This window comes from Juglans regia, chromosome 3 (genome assembly GCF_001411555.2).
Source record: "Juglans regia cultivar Chandler chromosome 3, Walnut 2.0, whole genome shotgun sequence".
In the NCBI taxonomy this organism is placed as follows: domain Eukaryota; kingdom Viridiplantae; phylum Streptophyta; class Magnoliopsida; order Fagales; family Juglandaceae; genus Juglans; species Juglans regia.
The window spans coordinates 3947850-3973453 of record NC_049903.1 but is presented as its reverse complement, the minus strand read 5'-3'; the positions used below and the strand labels follow the sequence as shown (position 1 = coordinate 3973453).

At 33.2% G+C, this 25604-nt stretch overlaps 2 protein-coding genes across 3 annotated transcripts; both read right to left on the bottom strand.

Annotated features, from left to right (window-relative positions):
- Nucleotides 1–385: 385 nt before the first annotated feature.
- LOC108988417 (nuclear intron maturase 3, mitochondrial) lies at nt 386–3594 on the bottom strand. 2 transcript variants are annotated; one of them, XM_035688501.1, is made up of 3 exons: nt 1111–3594; nt 770–852; nt 386–623 (listed from the first exon to the last, which is right to left on the bottom strand). In XM_035688501.1, exon 1 carries the CDS (start codon nt 3545–3547, stop codon nt 1223–1225), a length of 2325 nt encoding a protein of 774 aa, XP_035544394.1. In that variant the 5' UTR covers nt 3548–3594; the 3' UTR covers nt 386–623; nt 770–852; nt 1111–1222. The 2 variants fall into 2 exon arrangements, with proteins under 2 accessions (XP_035544394.1, XP_018817226.1); XM_018961681.2 differs by lacking the exon at nt 770–852.
- A 16416-nt stretch (nt 3595–20010) lies between these two features.
- On the bottom strand, nt 20011–21152 carry LOC108988409 (probable calcium-binding protein CML36). Its single transcript, XM_018961667.2, has one exon. It carries the CDS (start codon nt 20977–20979, stop codon nt 20287–20289), a length of 693 nt encoding a protein of 230 aa, XP_018817212.1. The 5' UTR covers nt 20980–21152; the 3' UTR covers nt 20011–20286.
- Nucleotides 21153–25604: the final 4452 nt, after the last annotated feature.

Sequence of the window (25604 nt, the reverse complement as noted above, 5' to 3'; positions counted from 1 at the left end):
TTTGCTGCCTATATTTCCGATGTGGGACGCAACGTTATTTCCGAACTATAAAAGTAGGTAAAATATTATATCATATTTGAGGCTTCAAATATTCATTCTATTATATGTTGTTAGTTCAGGAATTAATTTTATTTAGTTTATTTTCTTGTAGCTCACTTTATCTGATTATCAAATATCATCCATTTTAGAGGCTCATTGTCTCAATAATGTTGGAAGTACCCAAAATTTCAAAACTAAAAACTTTTTATCATCTTGCACATCATCAATGACCAACATTCTTTTCTGTTCAGATAGTTGGCTACTTCATCATATAGATTAGGCATCAGACAAGTGAAAATACAAAACGAAAAATAGCTCCCATCTAACACATTAAAATCACACTCTCAAATCAATCACTTCTCGAACCCTTTATTAGTCACGACTGTAAAAATCAACTCATTTTTGCAACACAATCTAAACTCAGTTTTTAATCAAAGTAATTATTGCCAATACGTTCGTTGTCTTCCCTTCTGAAGTATTTTTGCCAGGTTCAAATAATATAACACACGACTGATTCAAAAATGGCATCTTCTGTTGAAGCCAACCCATACAGAACACTTTCATGCAGCGAACAGCAGACACTCCTACAACCAAAAACCAGAGACTGGTTAAAAAACAAGTGTCAAATCTTGAAGTTTATTTAAAAATAAAAAACTTGAGAAGTAATTTGAGTTTTTCACAAGAGCCGAACATATATTAATTATTCTCTAAAAGCACAATCGTTTTCTACCGTATTCTTTTTTAAATGGCATAGCCATCAAGACTCAAACCCACGCACTTCTGCTTCGTATCCTGAGTTATGAACATTGCACCCTACAATGGCCCGTAATACATTTGGATAAAAATAATATTACATAAACACACAGAGAAATGAAGAAATTCTGGATAATGACTACTTGAAAAAGTTCTCTATGCATTCTTTTCTTTTTCTCTATGCAATTCTTATTCTGAAATATGCATGTGGATTCATCACCAAAAAAGTAGTAATTGTACTTTTTTGTGGAATAGAAGTGGTAGTTATATTACCAACAAAGGAAATCAAGAAAAGCAAAACAATTCACACACGCCTACCAGGCTTCATTTGAGAAGATATCCATCAGAATTTCTTGAACAGGACTTCGAATTTTAGAATCCTCCAGAACCAATTAATTCGTATTAAACCAAGTAGCAGAATGAGAAAAATTCAATCCTCATCCACAAATGAAGTGCAGTCAATGTCTTGAAGGGTGATTTTCCCCATATACAAATCACTTATGTGATCAGAACAGAGAGGGAGGCACTTCCGATTGAGACTTTCATGAATCGCACCCATCCCGGGGACCCACTTCTCTTGATCTGATGGGTTCACGTTCAGACAGTTTTGAAGTAACCGTACCCGATAAAAAACAGTAGCCATTTGGTCACAGAAATGAGCAATGCAGGAACATGAAGGCTCATCAGAAGCCAATCTGATCAAAGCCAAAGATAATGTCCCATCAACGGGCTTCGGATCCGAAAGATTTTTATCTCCCATCATTTTAACCTCCCTTTCTGTAGGGAAGTACACTTCTTCGTTTCCATCCAAGTCAGAGACTTTTAAGTCTTTAGTGTAATGCTTCATGGCTTCACGTTTGGTTGATTCATGCTTCTCAGCTAACGTCAATATGCAAGAGAACCTCAAGTGATACGTTACAACAGTTTTGACCATCTTGAAGTTGTGACAGCAGCAGAAGAAATCCAGCCACCTCCTCCCTACACCTGCATACCACTTGATAATATCAGTATCCTCAAGAGCAACGAGTAACTTGATCGGCCTCGGGCGACCCATGCTGTTTGTAAACCCGGCCATCTTAACCCCCTTCCTAACAAGTTCTATAGGTGCATCAACTTTCATACACAGCCTCGTCAAATCCTCAACCGTTCTGTTAGCATATTTTAGTTCCTCTTCCTCCTCCACCCTCCTTTCTTCTTTCTCTAATTCCTTTCTAGCTTTGGCCGGACTCAAATGCTTGTATATTTGCTCTTGGAACTTATCATAGGCATCAACCAGCTCTTGGGGCAATTGATCTCTAATGTGCCTTAAAGAGAGAAAATCACCTGCTGTCAGATTCCGGTGCCATTCCCAACGCTCTTCCAAGGACCCCAAGAAATCTCGGACTACTTCATCAGCCCAACTTCTGAAGATTTTTTGAACTTCATTTTCAATTTGGAATTCAAACTTAAACCCATCACATTGCTTCAATTTCTTAAAAACATGCTGAAATATTTTCAACCCCAACTTCTTCCTATTCCTCTCTCTAGCATTTTTCAATTCTAAGGTTCTAACTTCCTTCTGTCTGAGGTACTTCTTCCGTGCCCTGATTGCTTTTTCTGTCATAGGAGGATGCAAAACTGAAGGTGTAACTGCCTGTAGTTCCATGCCGAGAAAATTAATATTCTCGGATACTGCACTATGAATAGCTGTTTTCATCCTGTCCACCTTGAACTCCAATCTCCCTTCTAAATAATTCACAACCCAATTCTTCAAATCCATAGTCAACACCTTTGACCCCGAAGTTATCACTAATATCTCATCCAAATACCTGACCACATATATCTTCACTGGCTTATAAAACACACCAGTTGTTGAAACCAGTTCATTCGGATCAAATTTGAGATTCTCCTGATTTTTCAGAAGACGCTTATCTTGAATTTCCTTATCAAACCCATTAAAGTAAATATTAATGAAAATCGAACTCAACCCGGATTCTTGAGGAAACCCCCTTCCCAAATAACAACCACCCAATTCAATTCGCACCACCTCACATTCAAATAAGGTATTTATAATATTAATCAAAATCCTATCATTTATTTTCTCTTCGATAAACAAGCATAACCTATTTACATGCCGATTTTCAAACATTTCACGATCAAATGAAACATTAAACCACCAACTAGGATTCTCTACTGATTTCTTAAGGTACCTAAAGGCCGTGTGGCGCCCCATACCAACACGCCCACCGTAAGAAAACGTCACGAACCGCTCATCATAAACAATTTCCAACACCATCCTAATAGCTTCAATCAAAACCTTCAGTTTCAAATTGGGCAAAACCAAAGACTCACCTTTCTTTCTCGAGGGCAGCATTGTGACACAGCAAGCTTTAACATCGAACCTATTCTCGCAGAGCTCGCGGCCCATATCTGCGATATCGAACCGCTTGGAGACGTAGTGAAGAAGGGACGATGAGTCGGGAGGTTTGAGGGCATTGTTGGGTCGTCGGGTGGTGAGGTTTTGGCAGGCGGTGAGGAGGACGGCGGGCAAAGCGACGACGTTCTGGACGAGGTTGAAGAACTTGCCGTGGGAGTATTGTCTGAGCACCAGGTGTTCTAGCTGGGGTTTAGTAAGGGGTTCGGTAGGGTCCGGGGTTGAAGGTAGTGTTTGGGGGACCGCTGAAGGATTCGGTAACAGAGTTGAGAATAGCTTGAGAGAATAGCTAATTGAAGGCCTGAATCCAAGTGGGTTTATTCTTCTGAGGTGCATAAGCATTGAAGCAACAATGGCAAAGAAGTGAGAATGCGCTGCCTCCACTTCTTTGAAATTGTTTGGAGGTTGGCTCTGTTTATACACTCTTTTAGATTTTGAGAGAGAGAGAGATTTGGGCTTGGACTTTACTTCTTCCATTTCTTCGCAGTTTGGGCTTCTGGCCTTTCAAAGTACAATCCTTCACATAGTGCTTCAGGTGCTTCCTTGGACTAGAAAATGGGCTAACTCAGAGAAATCAAAATCTCGTATTTATTAAGAAACTAGATGCATCGTATGTTATCACATCTCAGTTCCTATAAATTTTCTTTAATTTTAGCTTAAAATATATCATTCTTAGAACTTTATCCTAAATTTTACTAATCTTCAAAAACCTCAAACATCTCATTCCTTATACTTTTTCTATTCTATTAAAATAATATTTCTCTATTATTTCTTTATTATTTTTTCTCTCACTTTCATTTACAATCTTAGATTCTTAACTACTCACTCTTTTATCTTTTACCTTATGTTGAGCAATATCACCTTATACATAAATCTTAAACACGAAGTTGATTTTTATATCTTGGTACAAGAATAGATTTGAAATTATTACGATTTTATAAATAATAAATATTCACCTTTTTTAATGGTATTTTATTTGTCATGGATAAATAAATAAATAAAAAAGATTATCATTTTTCCACCAAATCTAACTGGCCCTAAGCTTTAGGAAAGAAATAGATAAATCTGCTTTTTCACACATTAAGATAAATTACCCACTTCATAAATTGCAGATTCATTCTCAATAACTGAAATATCTTAATAATTGAAATAGTTAATGAAAATAGCTAAAATACATCTATAAAATACTACTATTGCTCATTCACACTAGCCTCAAAACACAAGTTGAATGTGCGAACAATAAAACTATATTATAATTACAACTGCTAAAAAATATTCATACACCGGGCCTAAAAGTTTAGTACATGTCGCCATGAGGTTGCTTAGAATTTTTCAAAATAAATTGCCAAAACAAATAACCACAACATTGAAATTGCCATAATGAAACTGGTTTTCTCTAGTTTTTTCTTACGCCTCTCTGAATCAATTTCTAGTCAATGTCAACTGGTTTGGATGTTCATTGATATTTGTATCTTATGAAGTTCAGTTTTTAATCGGTTAATTGTATTTTGACCATATACTGGTATTTCTGGATCATACCAACAGAAAAACCTACAAGCCTGTCTAGCCTACACAATTGACTAGTACTGAAATCTGTAAGCATGACAGTACCGACACAAATTAACAAATAAGATCACCAACAAATGAAAAGTATCTCATAGTTTTGACAACCAAAAAATCAGAGTCCCTCATTATCCTTAGTGTGAGCAATTGGCTAAGATGTTTTAATACCACAATAACATATTAGGTATTAATTTTGACGATAATTTGTTGAGGGTGAGTTATTCCTAGTGCTACTACTTGACCCAGGCATTTCATAGTGTTGTATTTTGTTTTGCTTGAAGTTTGTATACAAACAATGAGCATAACTCTTATTTTGAGTACAAACTAAAAGCGTGAGGTTTTTACTACAATTCACAAAACCTTGATTGGGCGGCAATGTCTTAATAGTTGTAACAATCGGTTGTCAAATTCATTGGACATCTGAGTTACTCTGCCATGGAGTTTTTGCCCATTTTCATTGTCAACACTCAAATTTTCTCTTGCGAAACCCCCAAACTTTTCTATCATCACATCCAAGGGGGATAACAATCAAAATCATACCAACCAAGAAAAGCATCTAAGGAAAATATATATTTCCTATCACAAACAATAATGGTATCATAGCACAACAAATGTCTCTAAAAAGTAATAAATAATCCAACAAAGCTTAAAAGGATGGTATCACAACACAACTGCAAGAAATGATGTAGCTTTGAAGAAGATGAAATTATGTTTAGCATAAATATCTCACATCAAAACTAGTGAAATAAGAAACTGATCCTTCATAAAAAAACTAATGATCACAGGCCAATCACGACTAAACAACAAACTCATCAAAGTAATATCTATTTCAAAAAACTGAACATCATGCATGTAGTGCAGTAGAATACCTAAATCACAAAACTCGTGCCTCAAGGCCAACTAATCAGAAATCAAAATGATACGGCCTATATTAATTACAAGCATCATTTTATGAAATGACACTAAGAATAGTATACATGTATATATCTCGGAGCCAAGTTTTACAAAACTGAACAGCAACTTTAACAATGAACAACAACTTGCAGCACAACCAACTAAGTACTGCCAAGAAATCACAAAACCAAACTCCCAAATAGGATATAAGGCACAAGTCAAAGCAGAAAACATATTCCATATGAACCAACAAGGGTCAACCCTTCATGCATAACCAACCAAATAAGCCAAGAAAGCACAATTGCTTATATTTACATATCAAGGAGGTTCAGATCTTTCATTTTCAAGCATAGCAAATGGCACAAGATAGGATGGCTGCAAATCCCCTTGCCTTTGTGAAAATTTCACAATTAAGATGGTCATCCGGGTTACCCTATCATACCGATCGATGAGCATTCATTAGAGCTGCTGATATTACACTCGGCTACAACAACAATTCGACCATCACCATAGGCCCTGCCACTTTACATATACAGTTCAAACAACACCCCTAATCGAACGCCAACCACAAAATCTAAAAATTACACAAAGTTCCAATCAGAGCCATGGGAATGGTAAATCATAGCCCATGTTGTAGAAAAGACTTTGGCAAAATTCACAACTATAGTAAAATATAAATCAAAGACCTAGATGTAGATAATATGAAATGATCGAATCATCTACCTAAATAGAAACTTGTATAAATCCCCAATGTTGGAGAAATGAAAAGTTCCAAATTCACAATTATAGCAACATGTAAATTAGAGACCAAAACATAATAAATCATAAGGAATAATCGAATCAGAGACCCAAATAAAAACATTTACATTGTCCAATGCATCAAAAATGATAAGTTCATGTATGAGAGCTATCGTAACATGTAATTAGAGAATGTAAGAAAATGTAAATCACAATCTACAAAATCACATCTATAGTAACAAAATCACATACTCGAATGTAAAATCCTAAACAAATCGAATTAAAGACCAACAATCCGGGTGAACTGTAAATCAAAGCCCCGATTTTGCAAAACATAGAGGTTTAAAATTCATAGCTACACCTTCATAATCAGATACCCAAATGCAAATCACAAAAAATAATGACAACAAAATTTGAGTAAATCACAAGGCAAGACAATCTGTAAATCAGAAATATTCATTCGAGTAAATCACAAATACCCATCGGAGTAAATCACTAAGTAATATGAGTGAACACAAATGGATGTAAATCACAAAGAATCTGAAAACAATGAAGCAATATGGGTAAACACATAAAGAGGAATCGACACAAAGCATTCTGATGAGAGAGAGTGTGTGTGTGCGCGCGCGCGTATGCTTGTGCGTGTGCGTGTGCGTGTGCGAGGTGTAGAGCCTTATCAGAGACAACAACTTAAGGGGTTGTCGGATGGAGACACGAACGACGGTCAGTGGCAAGTAGGACACGGAGAAGAAATAAGTTGCATAAGATAAGGAACCAAAATGGAGGATTGAGGATGTACAGTGGCTCCTGATATATGGGGAGCCACTGTAGCATCGCCCAACTCAAATCCTAAAATGAGGAGGCAGATGGAGCATAAATGAAGGTTTAGGCATCGAGATGAGGGTGCTCGTAGAGATCTTACATTTTGATTTTTTTTTTTTTTTTTTTTTGGTTAATAATTTTTGTTTTCTATGGCATAGGCTGCCGAAGTATGCAATTATATTTCCTGTGTTAAAAGAATCATTTAATAACGTTAGATATAAATTTATAAAAAGTGGAATTGAACATTAAAAAAAAAAAACATACATTTTTTTTTATTGCCCCACTTTTTTAAAGAGTCTGACACTTGAATCCTCTATGCTACACAATTTATTTTCTTATTTTTACCATCATCACCTAAGTCAATTTTGGCAATCACTTCAACGCACTCCACTTATTTTTTTAAAAAGTCAAAGTTACGCTTAAAGAAAATCAGAAAGACAGTATAAACCTATAATATTTATAAAGAAAAAATCCCCATTAAAATTAAAACCAAATAGAAATAGTACAATTTTGTATTTACTTTATTTTTAAATAGAGAAATAATATTTATAATCATGAAATATATAAGCACAACACAATTTTTTTTAAAAAAATAAGTAAATACGAGATCTACATGAAACAAACTAATTTTTAAATAGTAAACTTCAATCTTTCAAAACGATTGCACAACGCTTACATACTCTATAACTGTATGTAGCATTACCACTCTAAATATTATAATTTCTAATAGAGAGTAACTATATTAAGGTAATTGACAATTTGATAGAAAGATAGCAAAACATAGATACTAGTTTGAGAGTATGATGTCCATATCATTATTTTGAAATCTGTTTCATATTGGTCGGTACAATCGAAATATGGCGTACTGGCCGGGTAGCTGATATCGACATGTATATTGTTTCATATCGATCAGAATTTTTGCCATATCGGCCTGTACCGGCTAATACCTATTTCGGCTTTTTTTTTTTTTCATTTCTTTAAATTGTAGGCTTATTTGTAAATTCCTTAATTCAAATCAGACTATTTATAATTTATATACATTTATTTATATATAATTTATTCATATATAAACTATTATTTTAAAATATAATTTATATATATAATTTATTTATATATAAATTATTTCAAAACAGTTTTTTAAACAATAATAATATTAAAATATTTTATTTTAATACCTTAATCAAAACAATCATCCATATAGTATTCAAAATATTGGTACATACTCCATACTTAGTAGCAGTAGCATGTCTTAATCAAATTTTCATACCCCAGGTTGTAGAATGTAGAGTGCGCGCTTGTCGTTTTTGCCGGTGTCATGTCACAATGAATGGGGTGGGACATCGATGCCCTACCCTGCCCCATCAAATGGTTTCAACTTTTCAACCTTCAATCAATTGGTATAACTGCAGGCTGTTTTGTTTTGTTTTGTTGTGCTGTGTTATTTGGTTCGTTTGGACAGAATAACGTTCTTATCTTATCTTATATAATTTTATTTTATCTTATTTTATTATTATAATTTTATCACATTTTTATATAAAATATAATAAATAATTTAATTTTTTAAAATTTTTAAATAATAATAATAATATTAAAAAATAATATTTTAAAACTATTCCACCTCATCTTATATAAAATTATTTTATCTAATCTCATTTTACCAACCAAACTAGCCTAATTTTGGCGTGAATTTACTTGCAACTCTGGAACCAAATTTTGGGTTTGCCTCGATTATGACTTTGTTTTATTCATCTACTTTTCTACACACAAAGTGACAAAAACGCGAATCTAATTGTTCATATCAAACAGCATAGCTTCTCTGTCTGCTGATATTTTTGAGTGGAGTTACTTTCTTACTGCTGGACTACCGTGTAGTGATTTTTTTTTTCATATTTTTTTAATATATTTAAATATTTTTAAAAAATAAAAAAATATATTAATATATTTAAAATCATTTTTTTAGTTGTTAAATAAAAAAAATTAACAAGCGAATTAAATAGAGCGATCAAAATGAGAAAGTAAAATAGTATTAGATAGTTATTACCCATCAGTACAAACGAACTCTTTTGGGTTTTTGTGTATTCTGCACTAGCTGCAGCAGCGCGCGCGCGCGCACGAATCCAATGATATTTATCGTATCAAAGGTCTCCAGTTCATAATTGAATTCAAATCTAGTGTGCAATGACCCAAAGCAAAAGTCTAATCACTCCTTTTGTTTTCACAATTTATTTTATTTTATTTTTATAATTTTTATAAAAATAATATTTAATCCATAAATAAAGGCCACAAATCTTTTTTATTTAATAATTAAGAAAATATTTTTAAATAATATTATAATTATTTTATAAATTATTATACAAAATAAAATAAATACTTTAATATTTTAAAATTTTAAAATAAAAATATATATTTTAAATTTTAATAATATTTATTTAATTTTTAATTTTTATCTTAATTAAAAAATAAACAAGGTCTAAATCCACTGCCTTGTCATTGTCGCCAACAGGAGTCCAGCCTTTTTTTTTTTTTTTTTCCTTCTTCTGTCCTCTTAACAGATGGGGATAGGCCAGGAAGTTTCCGGGAAAGTTGAAACCCTGGAAAAATGTCACAAGCAGGACCGCCAGAAGGCCGATAACTTCGGAAAAAACACCCCCCCTTTTTTTTTTTTTTTTTAAAAAAAGCAAGTTAATTCATTAAACTAAAAAGATGATGCATGAAGGGAGGTGGATTTTCCAACAATTATTTTAAAAAATAATAGAAAACAGTATAAAGTGGTGGACGGATTTATTTGATATCAATTTTTTGATTTATATACATATTTTATAAAAAGACGCCATCTTATAAAAAGAAGAAAATATATTTATAAAAATGTGAACAATGAAAACACTAGCAGAAACAGTAAAACCTCTACCGAAAGCAATAAAGGTTGCAGTTGCACTGTCATATACTGTCACCATTTTATAAAAATGCCATAATCTTAAAATATTATTGTAAAATGTGGTATGTATGGTTATTCTTTCATTTTTTATTTCTAGCAAAACTATTTTACTTTCAAACCTCCCATTAATTTAAAAATAATTTTATTTTTTTATCTTAATTTTTTTTATCATAATATTTCTCACTTTTAAACTCAATTATTAGCGTACAGAAATCTGTCACCAATGGTCATTTTGGTAACAAATAAAAAAAAAAAATCATTCCATTATTATTCAAAGAAAGTGATGGTTGTTTTGTAGTGATATGCAATCTCTGATCTCCATTTGCACATAAGGAAAACCACATGCATATTGAGTCCGGTACAGCCGCTGACTCCACGCCAAACCGCCCATATTCCTTGACTTTTCAGCCGACTGACCTAAATTAAAACATGGGTTATCAAGTTCTCATACTTTTTCATTACTTCAGGTTGAGGATCTACCAAACAATACTTATCCATGAATCAATCTGTGTGTCATTCCCTCTATATGACTTAGTTAGCAAGTCGTTATTGTCAAACTTAATATTTAATCTTACATGTGGCTAACATTATAATAGCATATGTTAAGATTGATATCAAGAAAATACCAAAAATATGCAGAGCATAGAAGAAGTTCTGTATTACTTCATTAACTTGTCTTTACATCAAAGCATATAATGCTTTTATACACTCAGTATCATAGGCGGGAAAAGAAAGAAAGGAAATATTTCAAATACCTACGTAACAGAACTAATATAACTCTGTTACTAAAAATGTAACTTACTAAAAACAGAAACCTAACAGAAACTAATGAATAATACTATTTCTAATACCCCCTCTTCAAGCTGGAGCATGTATGTTGATAAGGCCCAGCTTGGATACAAGATCAGAAAACAAAGGAAATCCTAATGGTTTAGTAAAACAATCTACCAGTTGATGATGAGAGGAAACATGAAAGAGCTTCACAACTTCTGCTTGGACTTTGTCACGAACAAAGTGACAATCTATTTCTATGTGCTTTGTTCTTTCATGAAACATAGGATTAGTGGCAATATGAATGGCAGCCTTGTTGTCACAATAGAGAGCAACAACTTGAGAGTGAGGAACTTGTAAATCATGGAGCAAAGAGAGTAACCACACAAGCTCACAAACTGTGTTAGCTATGGCCCGATATTCAGATTCAGCAGAGGATCTGGAAACTGTGCATTGCTTCTTGGATTTCCATGAAATGAGAGAGGTGCCAAGAAAAATACAAAAACCTGTTATAGATCTTCGAGTGTCCTGACAGCCAGCCCAATCTGAGTCAGCAAAAGCAGTCAATTGAAGATTGGAGCTAGTAGAAAAAAATAATCCTTTGCCAGGAGAATTTTTAATGTATTGTAAAATTCTCTGAGCAGCATGAAGGTGAGGCAGTCGAGGAGAGTCCATGAATTGACTTAAGGTGTGGACTGCAAAAGTGATGTCTGGCCGTGTGATAGTAAGGTAAAGAAGTCTGCCCACTAATCTCCTATAAGCCTTAGGATCTTCCAAAAGAGCACCATCAACCCGAGAGAGCTTGAGGTGTTGTTCCATGGGAGTTTTAATAGGTTTAGAACCCATGAATCCAGTATCTGATAAAATCTCTAAGGCATATTTCCTTTGAGATAAAGATATACCAGAATTATTCCTTGCAACTTCCAAACCCAAAAAATACTTCAAGGACCCAAGATCCTTAAGCTTGAATTTCTGATCAAGGAATGTTTTGAAGTTATTGACAGCTTCTATATCATTGCTAGTAATGAGGATGTCATCCACATATACTAATACAGCAATGAAACTAGTGCCTTGCAATCGTGTAAAAAGAGAGTAATCTGTTTTGGATTGTTTAAAACCAAGATCAAGAATGGTAGAAGAAAACTTAGCAAACCATTATCTTGAAGCTTGCTTTAAACCATACAAGGACTTGTTCAACCTACAAACTCTTGTATCATTTTTATCACCAAAACCAGGAGGCAAGGACATGTAGACTTCTTCCAACAAATCTCCATGTAGGAAGACATTGTTGACATCCAATTGGATTAAATGCCAACCTTTTGCAGTTGCTATGGATAGAAGACACTTGACAGTGACCATTTTGGCAACTGGACAGAAAGTGTCAAAGTAATCCACTCCTTCTTGCTGTGTGAAACCCTTAGCAACCAATCTTGCTTTATACCTCTCGAGTGTTCCATCAAATTTTAGTTTTACTCGATAAACCCATTTGCATCCAATTGGGCTCTTTCCATGGGGAAGATTAGTTAATGTCCAAGTGTTATTGTTTTCTAAGGCTTGAATTTCTTCAGTCATAGCAATTCTCCAATGAGGAATTTTAACAGCTTGATGATAAAACTTGGGTTCAACATATGTTGAAAGGGCTAATGTGAAGGCTTTGTGTTTAGATGACAAATGAGAATAACCAATGAAATGAGAAAGTGGATATTGCTTACTTGATGAAGAACCAGAATCCCCAGTTGAAGATGAGGAAGAGCAAGCCTGTGAGGATGCCAAATGGCAATGAAAATCTTGCAAATAACCAGGTGGTTTATGTACTCGAGAAGATCTTCTAGGAAGAGAATGATTTTGTAAAGGTGTGGATTGATTAGGAACAGGTTCTGTATGAGTTGATTCTGAATGTATAGGTTTTGAAATAATAGATTCCAAATGGGCAGTTTCTGTAGAATCAGGTAGAGATAAACTTACTGGAATGGATGGAAAAGAAATATGTTGATCAAGAATAGGTGTTGGAAGGACATGAGAAGGTTGTGGTAAGGCACTGAGATTTTGATTTAATGACTTAAAGGGAAAGATGTGTTCATGAAAAACAACATCTCGGGATACAAAAACAGTGTGACTATCAAGGTCATAGAGTTTATATCCTTTAATTGCAAGAGGATAGCCAATGAAAATACATCTTCTAGCTCGAGGAGCAAACTTGGATCGATTATGAGCTAGTGTAGATGCATAACAAAGGGAGCCAAACACTTTAAGGTGAAGGTATGAGGGTGGCTTTTTGAAAAGTAATTCATATGATGTTTTGTTTGCTAACAAGGGAGAAGGAATCCTGTTAATGAGATACACTGTTGTAAGAATGCAGTCAGACCAGAAAACTAAGGGAAGATTTGACTGAAAAAGGAGGGCACGAGCAACATTGAGAATGTGTTGGTGTTTCCTCTCAACTACTGAATTTTGTTGAGGGGTAGCCACACATGATAACTGGTGAACTATGCCTTTAGAAGAAAAAAAATGAGGCATAGCAAATTCAATGCCATTGTCTGTCCTTGTAGTTTTAATGGAAGAATCAAATTGATTGGCAACCATATGAATAAAATTCTGCAATAGCACTCGAGTGTCAGATTTTGACTTCATCAAATAAACCCAAGTACTTCTAGAAAAGTCATCTACAATGGTTAAGAAGTACTTAAAACCATCCAATGACTGAAACTGAAAGGGGCCCCATATATCACAGTGAACAAGTTGAAAAGGGCATGAAGAAATGTGTGCACTGTGAGAAGGAAATGGCAATCTCTTGTGTTTAGCAAGTGGACAAATTGAACATGGAATGTCATTATTTATGGAAGCAGTAGGTACAATAGAAGACAACAACTTCATTCGAGAAAAGGATGGATGACCCAACCTTTTATGCCAAATATCAAACTCAGAATGATTAGAGTGTGAAACAAAAGCAGAATTGAAATTTGAATTACAATGAAGAGTAACATGATCATCTGATTTTTGCAGTATGTATAATCCTCATTTGGCTTTACCCTTCCCAATCACTCTCCAATGGGTGAGGTCCTGTATATAGCAAGCATTACCAGAAAATATCAAGCAACAAGATGTTGATTTGGTTAGTTGGCTAACAGAAAGAAGATTAAATTGAAAGGAAGGTACACATAGAACATTGTGCAAAATGAGTTGTGGAGATAGGTGAATGGATCCAATATGTGTGACTGGTGCAGAAATGCCATTGGGCATTTTGACAAATGAGTTATGTGTGGAATGAAAAGTAGTAAAAAAAGAAGTGGAATGGACCATATGATCCGTGGCACCAGTGTCTATGATCCAATCATCTGAAGTAATGTGTATAGGCAATGCTGTTTTAATGGAAAAAACAGAAGAAAATTTACCCGAAAGATGGTCAACTGAAGAAATCACATTGGCTGTCTGAGACACATGTGGTTCAGAATTTAAAAGAGCTATAAGCTGTTGTCATTGCTGTGATGTGAGTGGAAATGAAGAGGTAGAATCACAAGCAACTTGATGAGCTGAAGATGATGGAGTGGAATATTTTCCTTTGGAGCGATATCCAGGAGGATATCCATGTAACTTGAAGCATTTTTCAATTGTATGCCCAGGAACAGAGCAATGGGAGCAAATAGGTCTATCTTTGCGAGTGGAAGGTTTGATCTGATGAGGCTGTTTTGCTGTTGATGAGAGTGCAGCAGAGGGAATGTGAGGAACAAGAGGTGATCCAATGTCTCTCTGACGCTCTTCTTGAAGAACAAGAGAGAAAACCTTGTTCATAGGAGGAAGTGGATCAATCAAAAGGATTTGACCACGCACTTGAGAGAATGAGTCATTCAGCCCCATCAAGAAACGCATAACATAGTCTTGCTGATGCATGGCCATTAGTGTACGCAGACCTCCACATGAACATACAGGTAAGGGTCTATAGTTCATCAATTCATCCCATAAACATTTCATTTGAGTGAAATATGCACTAACAGAGAGATCATTCTGCATAAGAGAAGCGATAGACTTCTGTAATTGAAAGATCCGATGACCATTACCTTGAGAGAAACGTTCTTGAAGATCAGACCAAACTTCATTTGCAGATTCAACATATATGACACTGGCAGCAATCTCTTTAGAAAGAGAATTAAGAAGCCAAGATAAGATCATGTTATTGCATCTGGTCCAGCTATGAAAAAAAGGAGAAGTAACTGCTGGTTTGGTGATAGAGCCATTAACGAAACCAATTTTGTTCTTGGCAGTGAGGGCCATTAACATGGATCTACGCCAAGTATGGTAGTTGTCACCAATGAGAACTTGAGTAACAAGAATAGATCCTGGACTATCTCCATGGTGAAGATAGTAAGGACTGGAGGAATCAGAAGAAGGATCAGGTGAAGAATGTGCTACTTCAAAAGAATCAGTCATTGCGCGCGGAAATATATTTTTCAAACTGATACCATGTTAAGATTGATATCAAGAAAATACCAAAAATATGCAGAGCATAGAAGAAGTTCTGTATTACTTCATTAACTTGTCTTTACATCAAAGCATATAATGCTTTTATACACTCAGTATCATAGGCGGGAAAAGAAAGAAAGGAAATATTTCAAATACCTAAGTAACAGAACTAATATAACTCTGTTACTAAAAATGTAACTTACTAAAAACAGAAATAACAGAAACCTAACAGAAACTAATGAATAATACTATTTCTAATAGCATACAACATTTGATTAATCACCATATCCTAATCTGTTTTGCTTCCTTCTTTAAAACATGTACTTCTGCCAAACAACGAAAACACCTCCGTTAAATCACATAATTAAGTCGTCGTATTTTTCAATGAGTTATGCTATTTATAAGTCTGATGCTTAATTTATCAGATCTATCATTTGTTGTATTCATAGGGTGTTTAAAGCATTTTTTTTTTATAAATTTATTAAACATAATGTAAGAGTAAGAGTGTGGGTTATAGAAATTGATTTCAATAATTTAGAGGATAAATTAATAGCTAGATTATAAGTTTGTGATACAAGAGCACAATATGCGTGAAATATGACCGACAACAACAGATTTGATTAAAACATTCTCTGCATCTCCCCCCCCTCTCTCCCTCCACCATCCTTTGAAACTATGACCGACAACAACAGATGGGCAACCAACAAAAGAAAGCTGGTGTTAAGAAATTCTTTCTTTCTTTCACGTTCTCCTGCTTATTCGACAGCCTGTTTATTTTTACAGATGAAATGAAATTAGATAAAAGTTAAAATTTATATAATATATTATTAAAATATATTATTTTTATTTTAAAATTTAAAAAATTTGAATTATTTATTTTGCTTTGTGTAAAAATTTTAAAAAAATTATTATGATTAAATAAAACAAAATAAAATAAAAATGATAGTGAAAATAAACAGGCCTTTGATCAAAATAATATCACAGCTTTACCGGAATATAATTTTATTAATATTTTAACGTATCATGACCGGAATCGGAAACCATTTCATCATCATGACTAATAACTAAATAATTCAATGAAATTGTAATCACATCTCTACTGTTTTTCTTTGTATCAAATGTCTTGAGTCATAAATCCGTGAGGCGAAAATGTTTATAATTGACCAATATTGTAATAGTTTCGAAAATCAAGATATACAAATAAGACTTATTTTATGTGTCTCTTTCATGCATGGACGTAGATTTCAAGCAAAACTTCTGTCGACAAAAAAAAATCTTTCGGGAAGCCTAAAAACTTTTATAAGCTTATTATTACGATTGTTTTCATATATATTAACTACCGAATATTAAAGGAAGAGGGCATGGAATCAATATAATGATTGGCCTTAAGGACCTATTATATATACTATCAAAAGGGAAAGTCTCACTCTTATATTCGCATTTTCTACAAGATTTGTTCAGTTGGTAACATAACTCAATGGCAGACATTGTGCTATCCCATGTACACATATCATGACTGATCACGATTTCATTTATTATATGTATCGTGCATAATAGCACTAGCCCCATGATCCAAGTGGTGACTAGAGGCTGCCATGGCCCCCAAGAAATATTAACAAAATTTATTTAACTTCCAACAAAGACTGAAAAAATAGTTTTATTCCCAAAAGATTTGAAAACCCTCTCGAGATTCTTAAAAAATAAAAATATAAAAATAACTCTCTTTTAATTCCATCCAAAATTCTTAGTCTCCATAAAATAGGAAAAAATACGTTCTTTTAACTCTATAAACATTAGTTGTGCTCACATCCTCTTTTTTTTAATATTTTTTTTCTTGTCATGAATAAAATGTGCACACGCGCGCGCACTAGGCCCGTGCAAGAAATATGATGGCCCGATCAACCCGTAAGACCTAATTTAATACGACCCGTTAAATCGGTTTGATATAAAATCGGTTTTGACCCCCCATTTGGCCTAATCAATGTCGGGCGTCATTTTGAACCTGATCAATATATTTAGATATGGAAATTGAATGTTTGGGAGATGTTTGGGCATTTGAAACCGTAGTTATAGTGCTGGTGGGTCTTGTAATCCTGAGTCACATCCTTGAGCCCTTTTCCTCCACAATTTGCCAGTGGGTGTATTCCATGCGTTGGCCCCGACATGTAAGCTCAATTCTTCCTCTCCTTTGCCACTGATATCCCAAATCGGTTCTCAACACCTGCATCCGTTGGATCAAATATAGCTTAATTTGACAATGTCTTCATAAATCTGGCCATCCCGAGTGAAGGCCATCATAACCTGCGGGATCCCAAGAGGAAGATTGTCCCTCCTGTCAACCTGCCAGAAGTGGAAAACCTTCCCATACGTCTTGGCAAGCTTCTCCATGTCCTGTCTCTCGATTGGACTTAGAACTCTTGGCATGAACAACAACCCACTCTTTATCTCATACTCGTGGGAATACCATAGGCGCTTCTCGTAGTCTCGTACCGTCAGTAACAGGGGCTCTGATATGACATACTCCAACCCGATAAGCTGAGCGTCTCCTCGTTTTGATGTGCGCAGTAGTGATGCACCTCAACTTGGTGAGTCAGTGCTTAGAGGAAGACTATAGAAAAGGGAGAAAATAAAATGGAAGAGGTGAAATCAATATTTTGAATACCGTACTGGACGTCGTACCGGTCAAGGTATTGGAACGAAATATTTCGATATCGGTACCGTTTCGAAATAACGTTTCGGGATAGTCGATATATAAATAAATTATATATATAAATATATATAAAAATTATATTTCAAAATAATAGTCTATATATAAATAAATTATATATAAATACATATATATAAAAATTATAATAGTCTAGTCTAAATTAGGGGGTTAAAAAATAAATTTGTAGTTTGAAAAAACGAAAAAAAAAAATACAGGCCGAAATATCGGCCGGTACCGGCCGGTATCGGTCGAAATATAGGCCGGTACAGGTCGAAATTTAGTCCGAAATGGCCGGTACAGCCAGTATTTTAACCGGTACGGGGTACGGAACATATATCATACCTGTACCGGCCGAAACGAAAAATTTCGGCTGTACCGGCCGGTACGGTACGAAATTTAAAACACTGGGTGAAATGCAGTGTTCGGTTCTGAAAGGTTTTGACCCGACCCAAATGTTGCGGTTCGGGTCGGGCTAGTTTTTATTCTGTCTTGTTGGTGGGTCTAGTCGGCCTCAAATCTATTCTCAGTGGATCGGGTTGCAGTCCTAGCGCGCGCTCACATATTATCACCATCGAATAAATTTTGTAATTTCTATTTTTAGGTTTATTCATACTCTTATTTTCATTTAATTGTTTTTTGTGTAGGTAGATATATAATTAAAGAAAAAATTTTCTCATTAATTACTATTCACTACCTCACACCTTATGAAAACACCTCCAAAAAAACACTCTAACAACGACATAACTAGGGGTGTAAACTCAAACCGAAAAATCGATCCGGACCGGTTTTACCAGTTTTGAACCGGTCCGGTCTGAAACCGATTTTTAAAATGTAAAAACGGGCCGGTTCCGGTCCTGTTCCGGTTTTGGGAGTTTTTGGACCGGACCGGACTGGTTGATTAAAAAAAATAAAAAATAATATTTTATATATAAGTTTTATACAGAATATTTTTTATATATATTAAATATTAATATATATAAGTTTTATATATAATGTATAATTATAAATTTTTATGTGAAATTTTTATATATAATATATATAATTATATATATTCATATATGAAATAATTTCTTATTATAATTTATAAATTATTACATAAAATGTTAATACTAAATTACTAAAAGTTTATAACTAATACTAATATATAACTTATAACTATACCAATAGTTTAATATTAATATTATTATATAGTCTAATATATTAATAAAAGTATAAAACAATTTTTTTTAAATCAATTTTTTTTTTTTATAAACAAATTTTTAATGACAAATTATGCAACTTACATTTTAAAAAAATTGAAAAATCAGATCGAAAGTATCGGCTTAGGAGGATAACTGGTGCGTAATCGGTTTTGAAAAATACAAAACCAATATATACCGGTTCGGTCTTAAATTTTATTCAAAACCGCACCGAACCGATTACATCCCTAGACAACCAATGAAAAAATTATATGTATGAAGTGTGGAAGTGTATAGTAATTAATGCATAGCATTCTTTATAATTAAATACTCAACTATTGATATTGGATACCTTGCTAATGGTACATTTTCTTTTCTTTTCTTTTCTTTTTGCAAATTGCAACAAATGTTTTTAAGCAACCAACTAGTAAATTAATTTAACAAATTATCTTTGTGCTGGCAAATTATGGGGTCATGAAGGCGTTTATTTCTTGCATTAAATATGTTATTTTAATTTATATTTATTATGATAATGTAATTATTTTGCTTAATAAGATCGAAGTCTTCATATATATATATATAGATTCATAAAATAGATTTTTTGATTGCATTTAAGGTTGGCAGGATAATTTATTTATATCGAACACTAATCAATATTTTAAGATCAATATTTTTTTCTTATTTCAGTTTAAGATCAATTTCATGTTTCTCGACCATGGAAATAATTTGACACTTGAAAAAAGGAAAATGCTCAAGACAAGTTAATATTCATACGTTAAAAACCGAACACAAATTCATTCTCGACTTAAACTTTGACCAACGACAGCCGTCGATTTCACAATCGTCAAGATCTCAATTCCCTTTGATCGCTCTCGGCTCCCATAAAAACCTTACAACCAAAACGGAAACACTATAAAATACAAAGGATTTTCATTATCTTGAAAATCGGGAGCCACGTCATCGCATGATCATCATTTTTATCATCATTCATATACGATGGTATCATATCATCACTTCATCTCTGCAGCTCCATCATGAGCGAGAAGTCCTCGAAACACACAAACCCGTCGCCGTTCTTGTCCACCCCGGCTATCATGCGCCGGCAGTCCTCTAACGTGCACTGTTCGTCCCCCATGGCCGTGAAAAATCCCCACAGCTCCTCCGCCGTGATCCTCCCGTCGTGATCCGCGTCGAAGATATCGAACGTCTCGCGCAGCTCCGAGTCGCAAGCCGGTCCACAAGCCGAACCGAACCGGCTCAGCAACGTTTCCAAGCTTATGTGCCCGTCTCCGTCCCGATCCACCTCGTTCAGCATCATCTTCACTTCCTCCTCGCTCAGAGGCTCGGCTCCGATCCGGCTCAGAAGAGCCTGCAGCTCTTTTCTCGACACTAACCCGTCGTCATCTCTGTCTGTGAGCCTGAACGCTTGCGCAAGTTCGACGTTCATATCTGCCGAGGAATCGGACCAGTTACCCAATATCTCGGGCAAAACACTCTTGGGGGTCCCAAGATTGGTGATGCCGACGCCGGAACCAGGCTTTTGGTGTGACGTGGATGCATCGGAACTCGATGCCGACGACGTCCCGGAGCCGAAAGAAGATGGGTCGGACCTGGATACAGAGGACCGGTCCTTTTTGGACCGAAATAAGCGTGTCGGGCTGACAATGAGGTTCTTCGGGTTGAGCTGGTTGATCTTGACGAGCTTCATGGCAAAAATGAGAGAACCAAAGAGGCAAAGAAACAGTAGGAAAAAACGTAGAAAGGAAAGAGAGGAAGAAGAGAGGTTTGAGTGGAAAGAAGGTGGAAGGATGGGGTGTTAAATGCTTGGAATGAATGGAGTGGCATGGCAGCTTCGAGGAAGCTTCCTCTGAGCATTTCAAGGACATGTATATATTTTATATCTATATATATATATAGAAAATGCCAGTGGAGCAATTATGTTAATTTTTTAATTTTTTTACTTAACGATTGTAGAAGTAATTATTAATTAAATTATATATATTTTTTATTTTTTTAATTATTAAGAATATTAAAAAATTATTGAAAAAAATAAAAGAGAAAAAAATAAAAAATAGACTAGAGGTACGTCTTGCGGTAAACTTCAGCTCGGCTCGTGTAGTCAATTTTTGGTTTGTCTAACTCGACTCAATTCAAAATAATTAAGCTATATCTCGAATCTGAGTTCAAAATTTTTATTTATTCTTTATTTGAACTCAACTTGGTAAACTAAACTTCCAAGTCTAGATCAAGCTCGTCCCACAAATGAGCTTGAGTTGAGCTTGAGCTTGGCTTAAATTGTTTAATTTTTTTAATAAGATTCAATAATTAATAAATTAAATATATAAAAAATCTAATATTAAATTTGTATAACAAATAATAGAACCTCTATTGAATTATAATATTTAAAAAATTTATAAATAATTAATATTTGACTAGTTATATTTATCTATAATAACAATATATTATATGTTTACATATATTTAGGGATGTAATCGATTATGTTTGGTCGTGTTTTGGACGTATTTTATAACCTAACCGGTTTTTAAATTTAAAAAATCGATAACATACCGGTTATATATCTAAACTAATACTTTTAATTTGACTGGTTTCGATCCTATTTTTCTAGTATATTATATATATATATAATATATATAATATGCTATATATATTATAATATATAATAATATAATGATAATATATTGCAATAATTTATAATATATATTGTAATTGTATTAGAGACTATTGTGATATATTATAATATATATAGTGATATTGTGTTAGTATAACTACTTATACTATAAACTATAGTAATAATATATAGTTATTTATATAGGATTTTAAGTTTTAATGTTATTTTAATTAGTAATTAACATATAACACAATATTATTTTATATATAATTATATATATTAGATATCAAAATTATATATAATATAAAAAAATTAAAAATATATATTTATATAAACTGGTCCGATCCGGTTTGGTCTGGTGTAAAAAAAGAAAAATAGAATTATGCCGATTTCTACCGATTTTGAAAAAAATGAAATTAGTACCAGATCGAGCCGATTTAGAACCAGACCGAACTCATACACATATATTCTTAATACATGCACATATATTATTAAAAAAATGAAATCGGTTTGGTTTGGTTTATCAGTTCACCTTTTTTTTTACTCTTACAATACATATATATAATATGATAGCATATATCTATTTCATATATAGTTCCGGCATACTAGTATATGAAATTATTAAATCTTATCAACTAAATATTGTACAAATTATAAAATATACCTATGAAATATATTCAATATATAAACATAAATAATTAAGTTACGTATTATATATTTAATTATAAAAATGTTATGCTTATATTATTATCTAATACATATATATATATATATACGTATATATATAGGTGTATGTATATATTTGTCAATATATAAATGAGTTTTAATCGAGTCGAGCTAACGAGTTGACTCGGGCATAAATGAGTGGGCCTTAACTAGTTTTAGCCGAGTTGAGTTTTGTCGGGTATGTGTCATTTATTAATTGAGAATTTGAGTAGGTATCTATTTTCACGGGCGATCATTTTTTTTTGAGTCGGGTCCAATTCGAGTTTAACCGGATGAGTACCGAGCTGACTATCAAACAGATTGATTCATTTACAGCCCAATATATATATATATATATATATATATATATATGTAATTTAAAACCCAGTTGCATCATTTTAAAATATCAAATAAGTATATTCTAATATTAATATACACGACAACATTAGATTATTATTTATTTATTATTATTATAAAAGGGTGGAGGGTTTCAAACTCGGATTTTTCATGTGGAGAACCGATCACATGCCATCACGCTCTCGGCTGCGACAACATTAGATTTGGTTATTTCAATTAGCTCTCGGTTTAACTTTGAAGTACTCCTGTTATGAAAATTGTGTAGCTTTTTGAATGAGCCATATCAATTGGCTGATGAGATATCAAATGAGTGAAAATTATTTGTTATTTTTTGTTTATTTGATGAATAATATTTTTTAAAACATAGAAAATTTAATCGGAATGAAAATGTTAAGAAACCAAGGAATGTAGTTCAAACTTCAACCACAATAATTTAAACTATTTAATATTTAATAAACACCCTAAGATTTATGTGGAGGATTTTACCATGCCACTTTGCCTATTTTTTTTGGTCATGTGTGGATGTTGGGACCTGGGTTACTACCGGATATCAGGAGAGTACTTAAAATAATAATGATACGTACATTTTTTTTTTATAATTTTGTTTTAAAATAAAGATATTTATATAAAATGATGTTATTTTTTTAAGTTATTTTATAATAATTATATTCATTTAAAATATATTTATATAAATTATTATAAAAGAGTTGTATGTCTATTATTTTCTCTAAAAAAATTATTATGATTTAAACGAGTAACTATTAGCAAATACATAGTAAAAAATCAACATTTATTAGTTATACAATCAATTTCGATTAAATAAAAGTCTGCATTAAACTAATTTTGAAAAAAAAAGACCAGTAATTTTCCGATTTCGATAGAGAAATGCTATGGTCCTGATGGGTTTTCCCGATGGTGGGTTCATATATTTTTTTTATTAATGTTGTTGAATTTGTTTTTAAAAAAATATTTAAAGATATTAAAAAAATACATAAAAAAGTTATATATGGATATGAAATACACCTATCAATCTCCTGTCAGATATTGTTAGGTTGCGTTTGGATGTTGAAGTGAGTTTAATTGAGTTGAGATAATAAAATATTGTTAGAATATTATTTTTTAATATTATTATTATTTTGAGATTTAAAAAAATTGAATTGTTTATTATATTTTATATTAAAATTTAAAAAAATTATAATGATAAATTGAAATGAGTTAAGAGATGTTTAGTAACCAAATGAAGGCATGGCTCAATTGGTTGTCCTGTAAGAGATTCTAACCTTGGATTCTCCAACCGGTGATGAGTGTTCTGTAAAGATCTCATCTGCTTCTTTTGACTGGCATAATGGCGTTGCCTCCTCAAACGGCTCTTTGTTTTTCTTTTCATCTTGTTATTTAGATAATAAAAAGTTATATAAAATTAAATTTATTTTTAATTAAATTACATGATTATATTAATTATTGTTTTATTATATATATATTATATAAAAGAGAAAAGCTTCCAGTCGGATAGATTTGAAATCCATTTTTGCCCCAGCCACTAACATTACGGTACAAATATTTTTAACACAATTCTCCTACATCCGGCAGTACCAAACCACTCTCTATTTGCTTTCTCTCCCAGTAGTCTCCCGTCTCCCTCTCTCCATCTGCCCTCAACGAAATCTACCCTCTCTCTCACTCAATCTACCTCTCTTCCTCTCTCCATCTTGTTGATGTGTTTTTTCCTCTTTGGAAGGTCCGCAAAGATACTGGAAAGTCTTGCGACAAATATTCGATAAGTAGCTGGTGCAAAAATGAGTTTCAAACCCATCTGGCTTGTAGCTTTTCTCCATGTAAAAAGGTAATGTTTTAAGATTTTTAATTTAGATTCAAGAACAAAATAGTTGAATAGTAAAATAGTAGTAAAGAAAGTATAAGAGAATTATTACTCTTAAATAGAGGAAGAGTGATCTCCTTTTTTATTTAGAAGATAAAAAGGTACAGAAGTCTAGCATGAATATGGCTTCACTCATTTATTTTCTACTCACACTTTGCTTTTTTAGGTTAAATATAACAATTAAATGCACGAACTGTTTACCTAAGATGAGATTATATATAAAAGTGGAACATCGCTTGAATGTAATTATAACTACTCTTTAGCACGCTTTGATATTGGTTAGATATTATGCGCAATCTAAAGTATGATAAATAAATGCATATATAAGATGAATTCTTAAAATATTTATTAGTATTCATTTGAATTTATCAAGAATCATTCAATACTTGACAATCACCGAATAACACATACCATTTGTACTTGGTTGCCGGATCAGTTTCTGGGAAAGGATATGGAAAACTCATTTGTGCTTGAAAATTTCTCTGTCTTTATGTTCCATAGAAAATAGAAAATATGAGACATGGGAGCATGAATAATCATCACCGGTGATAAGACACTGCTGCATCAAATTCAATACTCGTGCATTGCATTTGGCAGCGTGGCTACTATTTCACCATCTTCAACAACCATAATATCAATCACGATTTTCTCAACAAATACTGTATACAGTTTTATATAGGTGGATAAATTTCATCGCATATTTGTTGAAAAAAATAAAATTTATTATTAGAAAAATAAAATTTTTATATAAATTATTGATTTA

What these genes read in the sequence shown, in the direction of transcription:
- LOC108988417 (XM_035688501.1), bottom strand. Translation starts at nt 3,547, where the DNA reads ATGCTTATGCACCTCAGAAGAATAAACCCACTTGGATTCAGGCCTTCA.
- LOC108988409 (XM_018961667.2), bottom strand. Translation starts at nt 20,979, where the DNA reads ATGAAGCTCGTCAAGATCAACCAGCTCAACCCGAAGAACCTCATTGTC.